The sequence below is a fragment of the Olea europaea genome, chromosome 22 (genome assembly GCF_002742605.1).
Source record: "Olea europaea var. sylvestris chromosome 22, O_europaea_v1, whole genome shotgun sequence".
NCBI lineage: Eukaryota > Viridiplantae > Streptophyta > Magnoliopsida > Lamiales > Oleaceae > Olea > Olea europaea.
Genome location: NC_036258.1, coordinates 5618934 through 5632153, shown reverse-complemented (window position 1 = coordinate 5632153; position 13220 = coordinate 5618934). Strand labels below are relative to the sequence as shown.

Genomic DNA, 13220 nt, shown 5'->3' with positions numbered 1-13220 from the left:
ACTGGTAAAAATATTCTCACGCTGAGATCAGATCGAGGTGGAGAATATTTAAAGGGAGAATTTTTAGATTATCTTAAAGAGAATGGGATTCTCTTGCAGTGGACTCCGCCATATACACCGCAACATAATGGTGTATCTGAATGGAGGAATCGTACTTTGTTAGACATGGTGCGATCTATGATAAGCCATGCAAACATCCCAAAATCATTTTGGGGTCATGCACTAATTGCTACGTGCTACACACTTAATCGTGTCCCATCTAAATCGATCTACAAAACTTCATACGAGCTATAGAGAGGGAAAAGACCAAACTTATCTCATATAAAAGTTTGGGGTTGTGATGCTTATGTAAAGCGAAATGAATCAGATAAGCTTGATGCTAAATCTGACAAATGATCTGACAAATGCGTATTTGTGGGATATCCACAAGAGACAATTGGATATCAGTTTTATAATCCCGTTGAGAAGAATGTGTTCATCTCAAGGCATGCCATATTCCTAGAGAAAGAGTTTATTCTAGGAAAGGATAGTGGGAGCAAACTAGAACTTGAAGAATTTCAAGAATCCACAGATACTGTTGACCAATTAGATGAACCTAAGTCTAATCCTACACCTATTGATGGACAGACTTTTGATCAGGATGTAGAGACTCCTGAGGACGCTCTAGTTCAGCGTAAATCAAGTAGGATCATTCGACCTCCCAGAAGGTACAAATTCACGATTACTAATCAAGTATTATTAGTCGAGGATGATAAACCTACAAATTACGCAGAAGTAAAGTCAAGTGTTGACTCGAAGAGATGGCAAGAGGCCATGGAATCGGAAACGGACTCGATGTATGAGAACAAAGTTTGGACCTTGATCGACCTTCCGGGTGGCATAATGCCGATAGGTTGTAAATGAGTTTACAAGAAAAATGTCAATGTGGATGGAAACGTCTATACATACAAAGCAAGGCTAGTAGGGAAACGTTCATACATACAAAGCAAGGTTAGTAGCGAAGGGTTAAATACAAAGACAAGGTGTTGACTTTGATGAAACTTTTTCGCCTATAGCCATGCTAAAGTCCATTCGGATTTTGCTTGTAATAGCTGCATACCATGATTATGAGATATGGCAAATGGATGTCAAAACTGCTTTCCTGAATGGAAACTTACAAAAGGAAGTATATATGACACAACCTGAAGGTTTTGAATCCAAAGAAGCCAACAAAGTATGTAAGCTAAATCGGTCCATTTATGGATTAAAGCAAGCCTCAAGGAGCTGGAATCTTCATTTTGATAAGACAATCAAAAGGTTTAATTTTATAAAAAATGATGATGAACCGTATGTTTACAAGAAAACAAATGGGAGTGCAGTTGTATTTCTAATATTATATGTTGAAGACATATTATTTATGGGAAACGATATCCCAATGCTTCAATCGGTAAAAATATGGTTGTCAAAAAAATTTTCCATGAAAGATATGGGAAAAGCAACATATATCTTGGGAATCAAGATCTATAGAGATAGATCTAAAAATATGACTAAGCTTATCTCAATCTTCATACATAGATAAAATATTGAGAAGATTTAATATGGAAGAGTCTAAGAGAGGTTTATGTCCTATGTCACATGGGGTTTACCTCTCAAAAGATATGTGTCCTAAAACACATGATGAAAGGAATCGCATGGATAAGATTCCTTATGCTTCGACGATAGGATCTATCATGTATGCGATGCTATGTACGAGACCAGATGTTTCATATGCTCTAAGTGTTACGAGCAGATTTCAAGCAAACCCTGGTGAGAAATACTGGATAGCAGTTAAGAACATTCTTACGTACTTGAGAAGGACTAAAGATGTGTTCTTGATTTATGGAAGAAATGAACTAAAGATTCATGGGTATATTGATACCAGCTTTCAATCTGACAAAGATGATAGCAAGTCTCAATCGGGATATATGTTTACTCTCAATCATGGAGTGGTTAGTTGGAAAAGTTCCAAACAAGAGACAACTGCTAATTCAACAACAGAAGTCGAGTATATTGCTGCTTTTGAAGCAGCGAAGGAAGCTGTCTAGATCAAGAAATTCATTAATGAACTGGGAGTCGTTCCTAATATTGTTCATCAGATACCTTTGTATTTTGATAATAATGGAGCCATCACACAAGCGAAGGAACCGAGGTCTCATCAACGATCCAAACATGTGCTAAGGCGATATCATCTCATCAGGGAGATTATACAAAGAAATGACGTACCGATAAAGCGAGTTCCCATAAATGACAATATTGCAGATCCATTGACAAAGCCGTTCTCACAACAGAAACATGATCGTTATGTGGACACTTATGGTATTAGACACACGAGTGATTGGATCTAATGCAAGTGGGAGTTTGTTAGTGTTATGCCATAGATCCAATCAATTTAGATTGTAAACACTTTTAATATGTTTAATATATTTAATTTTGGCAAGATCTATTATTTATTTAAATTAATTTTTTGATAAATAATATTAAATAATAGAGTCCGAAAATTCAAGTTTTAAGTGATTTGTTAATCACAAGGAGTTGTGATTGTGATATACAAATTACGTATAATTGGATCTTGAATAATCCGTGGTCGTAAATAATAACGAGATACAAATATCGTTATTACAGATAGACCATCACGTGTGGCATTTCCTACTTGTGAAGTAAGTAGCTGATCTCACAAGTTAAAGTGTGGTGACACTTAAATGAATACTTGAATGTTTTGTTATAGAACAAAATATTGGAGACCCGCTAAGAGATTTCACATGGATAACTATCTGAGTGTCAGTGGTTAATCTCTAACATTCGATGGTGGAATTGGTCCTTTGACTTGAGGTCATCATAATGCCTTGTATGAGGACAGTCATAATTTGACAGTGTTGGATGTTGCTCTACCAAGAGCCGCAATACAACATCGTTCGGGTATGTCAAGAATCATATGAAGGTTCTGACTGACCAATAGAGGATTCGTCACTCTTAAATAGTAAGAGATTGTGATATTCATTTCGTCCAATTAAGTCAATAACGAAATCATTGGTCAATGTATACACATAAGTTGAAAACGAGTTTTCGACTCATATTGACTTAATAGTAGAATGAAAAATATGATCGATAATCGAGATTGACACACTTTCATACCTCGTAATTGATCGGATCATATTGACGAAGGGATTATAGTTTCATGGTAAACGAGCAGGTTTGGTTTTGTCAAACCACGTGACATTTCTCGTCACATGTGTTGCCCTGATACATTACTAGATGTCAATATGGGATGGCGAGTGTTAATTTGTGATAAATTAAAAGGGTGTTTTAATTTATCAGTTTTGATTAGATCAAAATAATATTTCACGTCGTTAAGTATCATGGTCGGGAACCTGATAGGTCGCACACAAAAGAGAATTGGAAGATTGCAATTTGCAAATTAATTAATTTAACAATCGTTGGATAAATTAATTAATTGGGTTGATTATTTATAGCCTCGAATTAATTAATTGGATTAATTAATTCATGGACCGAATTTAATTAAATGGATTAATTAAATATTGGACCGGACCAGGCCGAACCCGTTTGAACTTATATAAATACATGGCTAGATTTTTAAATCCATACAGTTTTCATAATTCTTGCTAGCACAAAACGAGAGTTTATTTTCGCCATGAAGCCCTCCGTGGTAGATACATCAAAGTGTGTTTTCTGTAAACAGGGTGAGTTCTACAAGGAACTAGACTTTTCCACTGCATTGAATTGTGACAGGAGGCCAACGATAGTCGACCTACCTTTAGCAAAAACGAATGACACAAATCTAATAAATGATACCTTTTTGTTGTTCTAATGGGACAATCTTGCCATCTGCAATGGACCCGAGCAAGTCCATTTCAGCATTCCAGATAAATGTTTTCAAAATGCCTCCAGATCTTAATCGCTCCCTGCTTTCTCCACCACAGAATTGGGGGATCTCCGGCAGACTGAATCCTAGTTATAAATGTGGACCACCTGTCCTAGTGAGTCCCAGCCAATATCCGGACCCAAGCGGGTTATTGTCAGATTCTGCTGCAATGGCAAGCTGGCAAGTTGTCTGCAATATTACGAAACCAAAGGGAGTGGGTCCTCGATACTGCGTGTCATTTTCTGCTTATTACAATGAATCTATCATCCCATGTCCAACATGTGCCTGCGGTTTTCCTGCTAATACTAATCGCATGTTTAGTACAAAGTCTCCTGCTCTTCTTCTTCCATCTCAGGTGCTTCTCGTCCCGTTTGAGAATCGAACTACTTTGTCCACAGCTTGGGCCGATCTTCATCATTTCCCAGTGCCAAACCCTCTGCCATGTGGTGATAATTGCGGTGTAAGCATCAACTGGCATTTATTCACAGACTACAGGTGGATGGTCTGCAAGGATTACAATCTTTAACTGGGACGAAATTCCTTTTGTCGATTGGTTTACTGCAATTGAATTGGACAAAGCAGCTCCAGGTTTTGAAGCAGTCTACTCCTTCAATGGAAGTACATTGAATGGAGTCAACAACACAATTTTCATGCAAGGCCTCCCTGGCTTGAACTATCTCGTGGCAGAAACAGATGGTGCTAACCCACAGAAGGATCCCAGAGTTCCCGGAAAGCAGCAATCTGTAATTTCATTCACGAAGAAGTTGACCACAGGAGTAAATATTTCCGGTGGTGATGGATTTCCAACAAAAGTTTTCTTCAACGGGGAAGAATGTTCATTGCCCAAAGTACTTCCCAAAAGCAATTCTCATATATTCGGCTCGTCTCTTTTGACATATGTCATCTTGGCACTTGCGGTTTTCTTGGCGATGCAGAAATAGCCATTGTTTCATAGCCGTTGATTTGTTCATTCTTTTCGTCACTGATAGATAATTCCTGTTCTTAAACGATTTTACAAAGGTAAGGCGGATTTTTAAGTACTTCAATCTTTTTGTCGGTGAAAGCTGATAGGAAAATTAAGCAAATCTTGTGCATTCCTGGGATTTTCTTCTTTCGAGTGTGATTCTGATTGTATATTTATCCGCTGATAAGATGATGCTGTGCATAATTGGAATTCGTAGTGTGTGATTTTGTGGGATCTATTTATGTAGAATTATAAATACCAAGTATGAGTAATCAGCTTATCAAGAAGTAAGCATGATGAAAAAAATGAAAGAACGACAATGCTAGTTTCTTGAATTCAAATCAAATCTATACAAAGCATCCAAATTCTGGAAAATAAACATTTGTTTTATTTGAGTTAGAGCAGACACCAGATTGCAGAGAGAGATAGATTGGCACTCGCAAACGAGGAAAATTCACTAGTTCCTGAAAATGATACTGTATCTACTACAATTGCCTATTCTAAAAGCTGTCAAAATTTAGCGTATGCTTTGCACATTTCCCTACATCGTCTTCTATTGTAGCTGATCCACCAGACCGAGCATCATGCTTTGCATTATAGTTTAAAAAGAAATAAACACAGCTTGCTATTGACACCAAAATAATGCAGATAAATTCTTACTTCTGGAAGCAGACATCAAACTGAATCTTCAGCCTTTGATCAGGACTATGACTACACGAAAGTGCTAAACGCAATAAGCTACAGCAGGGAAAGGTGTTACACAGGAAGATTATCCAAGTGATATCCATCAAATCCAAACCCGCTTTCAACAGCTCCTGTGCCTTCTTGCTGCTATAATGAGAAAATGCTTGGATTAGTTAATAAATGCAATAATTTACAGGCATGTTTGGCGAAGCATATTTTTTCTCACTTTTACACAACTAAATAGACCAATAAAAGATTAATGGTTTTCAAACTTACTAATTTACATAGAACAAAACTTTATGTGTTATGAAAACAGCTCCCATTCACTTTCAATATCTAATAATACTCTTTTTCAAGGTTTAGACAAAACTTTATGTGTTATGAAAACAGCTCCCATTCACTTTCAATATCTAATAATACTTTTTGCCAAGGTTTAGAAATGAAGAGGCTTGCCTGTTTGAGAAGTGCACTCATGAGATCATCTTGACCAAACTGTTCAGAGAAGAAGGTATTCTGGAAGCCCATATTTGGCAGTCTTTCAGACTTGATCCTTTGTGAAATATCAGCCAGAGACAAGTTAAGTGGGTGACCAGGGTTTGAAGTGTTACCAATTCTTCCGTCCCCAACTGAGAAGGCTGCCTTACTAACAGACGCATTCCTGCTTTGTTCACTCTTATGGCTAGAAGAAAACCCTTGTTGAACTAAAATTGAAGGTAAAACATCTAAGCTCCCTTGTATGTTAGAATGCTGAGACACGTCAAAGGTTGATCCAACATTCTGCATACCCCAATCTTGAGTTCTATTCTGATTCAGCTCATCAGAAGTGTCATAATTAGGAAGATAACCTCTAGGCATTTTCATTTCCGAATTAACCTCTTCTTGCGGCATCCCTTTAGAAGTGAGAATCGATATACCTGAATTGCTCGTGAGAGGAAAACTGTTGCCCGGAAACTCGTCCCCCTGATTTATGGAAAACTCTAGATCTGGAGAGGGCTGTGAAACTGAACCAAGTGTTCCTCCGTGAACATTTTCAATTCCATTTCGCGGCAAGACAGAGCTAGGGAGTGCCCGCGACAACATGGGCTGACCTGGAGACGATGGAAGAGTCAAGACATGGGTGCCACTGATTTCATTTAATATTGGTGTCCTAGACTGAGATTGAGACATCTGTGTCAGTAGAGAGCCGGTTTCACTTGACTGAGAGTGGAGTTGTGTATTCAGGTTCCCGAACGATTGCGCAGATTGACGCAAAGTGGCAAGCTGCTTCAGTTCCATATTTGTAGGGATACCATGGAGCAAATTGATTTGCTTACTATTATTGTTAAGCAGTTGTGAATCCTCACCAAACCTTAACTTGGGACTTTCAAAGCTGAAAAGATTTCTTTGATCAACTAGGTGAACTGGTACAGGTGATTTGTTTGTAGCCTGACCAAAAGAAGCTGCCTGGATTGTAGCAAGGTTTTGTGGTGGAAGCTGACCTGAAGCAGCAAGAACTTGAAGATCAAGCCCATTGAGAGAAGACATTGGCCCAAAGGTTGAATCTGTAGGTCCCATAAAGGCATTATTGAGTCCACTCTGATGCTGTGATACGCCACTTAGCCTTCTTAGATAAAGACGATACTTCTGCATCAATAAGGTTGCTAAAGTTAGAAGCTTCCAAGAGAAGTGAATCACAGGTCAAAAGATGAAAACATTTACAAATAAATGACAAATATCTCAATCGAGCGTCTGATGAAGTGGAAGGAAAAACGTAGTACAACCTGAAGATGGCTTGCAACGTTCTCCCTTGTAAGCCCAGGGACATTCATTAGTTCCAGGATTTTCTTAGGAACAGCCTCTGCAATAATTCGTAGAGTTGGAACATAATGAATACGAGTTTATATGATAGCAGACTTATGCAGGAAAAGGAAAATTGCCAAAGTCAAAATTATCCTAAGAATAACATTCCCATTCTTGGTCAGAACTACACATCCACGGAACATAGATATTCGACAGTGGACGGATATCTGAAAAACAGTATTTCCAATAAGCAAAAGTAACTAGATTCTAAAGGAATTTTCCTGAGTATGAAATGTATAGAGTATCAAATAATACGAGTAACAAATAAATAGTAGTAAATTGAAGTAAAATATTTAAGATAACAAAATGGTCAGAAAAAGAATAGGTTGGAGAAGATTCATACTGTCTAGTCCAAGGTGATTAACAGCGGTGACAAACTGCTGATGGAGCTCAACCGACCAAACCACACGTGGTTTCTTCAATGTTGATGGATCATCTCTTTCTTCTGCTTCTTCTTCCTCATCCTTTCTTTTCTTTGGATTTTTCCAACTCCCCTCATTGGCTGAAGATGAATATTCAGCATCTTCAGGTGGTTTTTGCTGCTGTTCTCCATCTTCCACACTTCCTGTTTGTTCATACTCCTTTCCCTTATAATCAACCTTTTTTTTGCGAACCACATGCTGCCATATATTCTTCAGTGCCTCAATGCGAACCGGTTTGATGAGATAATCCACCGCACCATGAGTAATCCCCTTCATCACAACTTTTTTGCTATCATCCGCAGACATCACTAACAACCACACAACCAAATATCAAAGTAAAGACAAGTCTATACGAAACAGGTATTCTTGGTTTCAGGTTGAACAGAGTCCGAAAATAATGAATTGGGAAACTTACTGATAACGGGAAGGTCCATCTCGAGTCCAACATACTCAAGAAGTTTGAAACCATCCATGTCCGGCATGTGAACATCACTTATAACAATGTCATAACCATTCTTGTTCTCCCTTAGATAATTTAAGGCAAGCTCTGCCCGATTGCACTTGGTAACTGAAATTCCCCGTTAAATTAGATCAGCCTTCTAAGGAATTATGAAAAACATTTCCCAGTCCGGAGACATGCACACCCAACAATGAGAAAATATTTGAGCATAAAGATTGAAGATTTGACGGTACATCTACTAAAACAAGCATTTCTAACATTATAATTTTGGCGTGAGATCTTGCAAACCATCCGTTTTTTTTTTTTTTTAGGCTTTTCTCTACAGAAAATGAAGTTCCACAGTCTCCATATTACGCTATCACAAACTTATCTCCATTAATGGATTAAATTCTCTTTCCTCTAGTCAAGCACATATTATAAATTCAAAAAAGGAAAATCTGGACAAATTAAACAGAGAAAAATGTATTTTCACATTTAAGACCTGTTGTGTGAACAATCATACAAAACCCACACAAAAAATATATAATAATAATAATAATAATAATAATAATAATAATAATAATAATAATAATAATAATAAAAATGCAGATTTGAACTTCAAAATAACATGATTATTGCCACAAAAAAAAAAAAAAAACCCAGAACTGAACAATTCTGGGAACAAAATTTACAAACACGTATTTGTGTGTGTTTGTTAAAGGTACCTTCATAGAGGCAATTCTTGAGCATCTTCTCCAAGATCCTGAGACAAGTGGGGTCATCATCCACAACAAGTACTCTGAGACCCGCCGGAAACTGGTCGGAGACTCCATCACCGGATTTCCGAGTAACGCTTGAACTCGATACAGACATGGATTTCACTGCTTGTGAGCCGCCAAGATTCATTTTTTCTTCAATTTCCACACATATATGAACCCAGATGGAAAAACTAAACCAAGTAATCAAAAACTCTTAACTTTCTACTGCGTATAATTTCTGATTTCACCCTCCAAGAAAAAAATATTAAGGAAGAAAAGGATAATAAATGGAATTTCAAGATTTCCAACTCTTTTCAATGTTTTGCTGCAAGAAAAAGTGGGGAAAAGAGGGAAAAAATTGCTATATATATGTGGGTATATATAAGAACATAAGATTAAAAGACATCGTTTTGTGCTTATGTGCTTCCTGAACAATTTTTTTTTTTTCTTTGGGAGTTTTTTGGATTAATTCTGATTTTTTTTCATGGATAGTGGGACACTCTTTTCATTGTGGATCCAGCTCATATATGAGGTCAAATAACCCCACGCCAGCTGAAATTGAACAATGTGGCTGTACAGGCCCACAGCCTGTACAAGCCAGACATATTATAAGGGTTGGGTAATTTTTTTTTTTAAATAATCTCGCATCCCCTCACACAGTATGTGAGGGACCATGTACAAATCCTGTGAACATTAGGTATTTTTAGCTGAAATTTCATCGTGCACATAAACACAGTGGAAATTTCATTTCTTGAATGCAAGTAAATGTGAATTATTTCCATTTTCTAGGGTTTTTCTTCCAAAATGAAACGAGTTTAATTTAGAATATTGAATAAAGAAAATCTTTTAACATTAAGGATTGTAGGTTACATATTAATTTGATGAAGAGGAAATCTAAAAAGATTTCCTTTACCTTAATAAACTTTTATTAAGTTTTAAAATTTTTATGACATTTTTTAGGGATGTTTACATTGACTTATTTCAAGATTAATTTAGAAATATAATAACTTAATTTATTCTTAGAATTAATATTTTTACTTTATAGTTCGCACCCCAACCATCCCATCACCATCACCATCACCATCGCTCTCTCCCTTTATTACAATTTACAGATGAGAGGAAATAGGTAAATTCATTCGGATTAGGAGGTAGAAAAGTAGGATGATGGAAATTTGTAGGCAATACTAAAATTGGCTTTTTCTAAAATTGGCGAACATACAAAGATCTTAAAATTTCCAAACTTCTGACTATTATCTTTAGGACAATTGTATTTGTACCGAATGACATGTATCGAAAGTTATTCCCCCTTTTGCAATGCATGTGAGCCCCGCGCTAATATAAAAATCCCTAAATGTGATCGCCACCTCCTATTGTGAATAGTAAGTAGGTAAAGGATTGGACTGAAATTGAACTCTTTGTAAGCACCAGTATTTAGGCAAGTTCTTATTCCTTAACTTGTTGGGGCACATTCTGCGATTTACTTTTCTTACGATATTTCAGGGGCGAGGCGGGGCGGTGGGTGCCCTTAAGGTTGAGGTTCAACCTTTTTTTAATAAGTAGGTAAATAATTAGGTAAAAAGATAATAGGGAAGTAATAAATGAGAATATTTTACAATACATAGTATAAGCTTTAATTCTAACATTTTCTAAAGTGAGCAATGAGAGACTTTCAAGGTATGATATAAGCTTTTATCTATGAAACATTTGTACGTGAACTCTTATAATTCTTATTATTGTAATATGTGTAACTATAAACAGATGAGTAAAAAGACATCATAAGAATTGTCCAGCATGATTGTAGCGTATTATGTAATGAACACATGAATTACAAGATATCAAAAAAATCATCGAAACGTAACTTGTAAATCTTCTCTTATAGTAATGACCCTTACCTTCACTGTATTCCCCCCCGCCCCCGCCCCCCCCCCTTCCCTCCACCCTTCAAATTCATTTTCAATCACACATTTTTTAATAAAATAATTTTACACGTAATTCATAAAAATATCAACACATACTATTGAAAACTCGTTACACTAATTAGTAAATTTTACCATCCATTTTTAAAATCTCTAGTGCATATATATTTTCTTTGTTGCACTTTATCAGTAGGGATGGAAAACTTCTTTGCCCTCGATCTCCACATTACCTTGCCCATAATGGTAAATTGACGGGGATGGGAAACAAGACTTCCCTTGAATTCTATGAACTAGTTCGATTTTTTTATTTTTTTTTATTTTAAGTTTTATGTTTTGCAATTTAAATTGTATTTAAAAGAATAAAAAATAAATAGTTAATTAATCGGGATAGTAAATAGTGATATTTAATCCATATCCAACCCCTCCTTGAAAATTTTTGACTGGATATGAACGAGGATAATCGTCACGTTCCCATTGTCATCCCTATTTAATATTTATTAATTCCGTAAATAATTTAATTGTAGTGGTATCCAAAATATTTCATAAAGCAAGTCCTTGGTACCATTGCACTTGGAGAATTGCTTAACAAATACTTTCAGGTAAAATAAAATAATCAAGAATTATATGCATGGTTACTCTTAATGAAATGAAGGAGCAAAATTGATTGCAAAGACGGTACGAAGTTTTATTGTATTGATCTTATAGCCAGTTTATGTATTAACAATATATACGTAGTCACTAATTAATCTTAAAATTAGAAATAAGAAAGGTTAGTGATATTTTTGAAATGTGAAGGAGTGTCTATTTTACTAATTCTTTATTTGTTGTTGCGGCTATGTCAAAGAGTGAATTTGAATAAATAAATGTGTATAATCACTAGAAATTTAAGTAATTAGACTATTGTTTGATATAAAATCAAAGTATGATGTATACATCTATTTGTGAAAAATTGAGCAATACGTCACATATGTTGAGATAATAAATATTCCTTGCAAGAACAATATAAGGGGGCCATACACCTCAAAAATAACACTTCCGTTATTGTAAGAAATAACAATATCAATACATATAAGGCACATTTAGTATGTTTTCTCTTGTTGTCGATCGTGGTCAAGATATTTCTACTCAACCGATGATTCCATGAAGTCATATTTAGCTTATAATTGTTTAGGGTCTATTTTGTTTGAATTTCAGTTTTGAGTTTTGAGTTTATTTTCAATTTTATGTTTTGATAATCTGTTTTAAGATTTCTAAAAATGCATTTGATTTGTCATTTTGAAAAATTATTTCTCAAAATAGAAAACTAGAAAACAAGTTTTGTTATAGATTTTGAAAAATTGATTATTCAGTAAAAAATTAAAATAGAATAATTTTATGTTAATATATTATCATGTAGTACTATATTTTAAAGTTGATGAATCTTCCAGTATTTTCCTGAGTACAAAAATAAAATGAAAATAAATAATAAATTGAATTTAAAATATATGAAATTAAAATAAAATTTAATTATGTGAATCGGGAATATTTTTATTAGTATTTGCGTAAATAGATTTTTTGAATGTGTATAAATAATCATTAAGAGATTGAACAATTTGTTATTTTTTTGTAATTTTTATTTTTTAGAATTTTTTAGAATTTATAAATTTTAAATTAATTTTTCTTGATTTTTGTTTTATTTTATATTTTATTTTTAAAAATTTTTTATTTTTAAAATTCTGTTTAAACAAATTTTTATTTAAAACTTGTTTTCCATCTTTTAAGTTTTTTTTCCCCAAAATTTTTATAATGAACACTCAAAACGTCAAAATACGTTTTGAATTTTATGTTACAAGTTTATCCTTGTTTTTAAAAGTGCATTTTCAAAAATATCAGATCAGACACATTTTTAATATTTTGTAAAATTGAAAATAGTGTGAAAACGGCAAACTAAACACATCCTTATTTTCTCGGATTTTGACGTTTGTTCCTCAACATATGGAGCTAGAGATTGTGGGGTAAATCTCTGTCTTTTGAAGATAGTGGAAAGTTGCTTTGTGTTGATCAAAACTTATCCAAAATGGATAGTATAATGAGGAATAAAATTGGGTTGGCAACTTTAACCTCGGCAATTTTTTTGTTATCTTCCTTAGTTTAATGAACTCATCTTTATGAAAATTTAGTGTAATCCCACTAAGTAAACAAGAAGCAACCAACCCCATTTTCTTTAGAATTGGGGACGATTTAGTTATTTTTCCATTAAACAATCCATTAACTTTCCTCGTAAGTATGAGGTTTCTTTAAAATATGTCCAAATACTTGAA

At 34.8% G+C, this 13220-nt stretch overlaps 1 protein-coding gene and 1 pseudogene across 4 annotated transcripts; one reads left to right on the top strand and one right to left on the bottom strand.

Annotated features, from left to right (window-relative positions):
- Window positions 1-3610: 3610 nt before the first annotated feature.
- On the top strand, window positions 3611-4862 carry LOC111371511 (annotated as a pseudogene).
- Window positions 4764-9494, bottom strand: LOC111371510 (two-component response regulator ARR2-like). 4 transcript variants are annotated; one of them, XR_002698595.1, is made up of 7 exons: window positions 8972-9494; window positions 8223-8375; window positions 7729-8115; window positions 7307-7383; window positions 6000-7169; window positions 5523-5693; window positions 4764-4894 (listed from the first exon to the last, which is right to left on the bottom strand). XR_002698595.1 is itself a non-coding variant. In XM_022993542.1 (6 exons), the coding sequence occupies exons 1-6, from the start codon at window positions 9150-9152 to the stop codon at window positions 5619-5621; spliced, it is 2043 nt and encodes a 680-aa protein (XP_022849310.1). In that variant the 5' UTR covers window positions 9153-9494; the 3' UTR covers window positions 5169-5618. The 4 variants fall into 4 exon arrangements, 2 of the variants coding, with proteins under 2 accessions (XP_022849310.1, XP_022849311.1); XR_002698594.1 differs by lacking the exon at window positions 4764-4894 and adding an exon at window positions 5169-5433; XM_022993542.1 differs by lacking the exon at window positions 4764-4894 and having other exon boundaries at window positions 5169-5693.
- Between the last annotated feature and the right edge of the window lie 3726 nt (window positions 9495-13220).

Bases quoted from the DNA above. Each gene is read 5' to 3' on its own strand.
- LOC111371510 (XM_022993542.1), bottom strand. From the start codon at position 9,152: ATGAATCTTGGCGGCTCACAAGCAGTGAAATCCATGTCTGTATCGAGT. The intron at 8,116-8,222 runs GTAAGTTTCCCA...TGTGGTTGTTAG, and splicing joins GATGGACCTTCCCGTTATCA to TGATGTCTGCGGATGATAGC. The intron at 7,170-7,306 runs GTTGTACTACGT...TTATTGATGCAG, and splicing joins ACGTTGCAAGCCATCTTCAG to AAGTATCGTCTTTATCTAAG.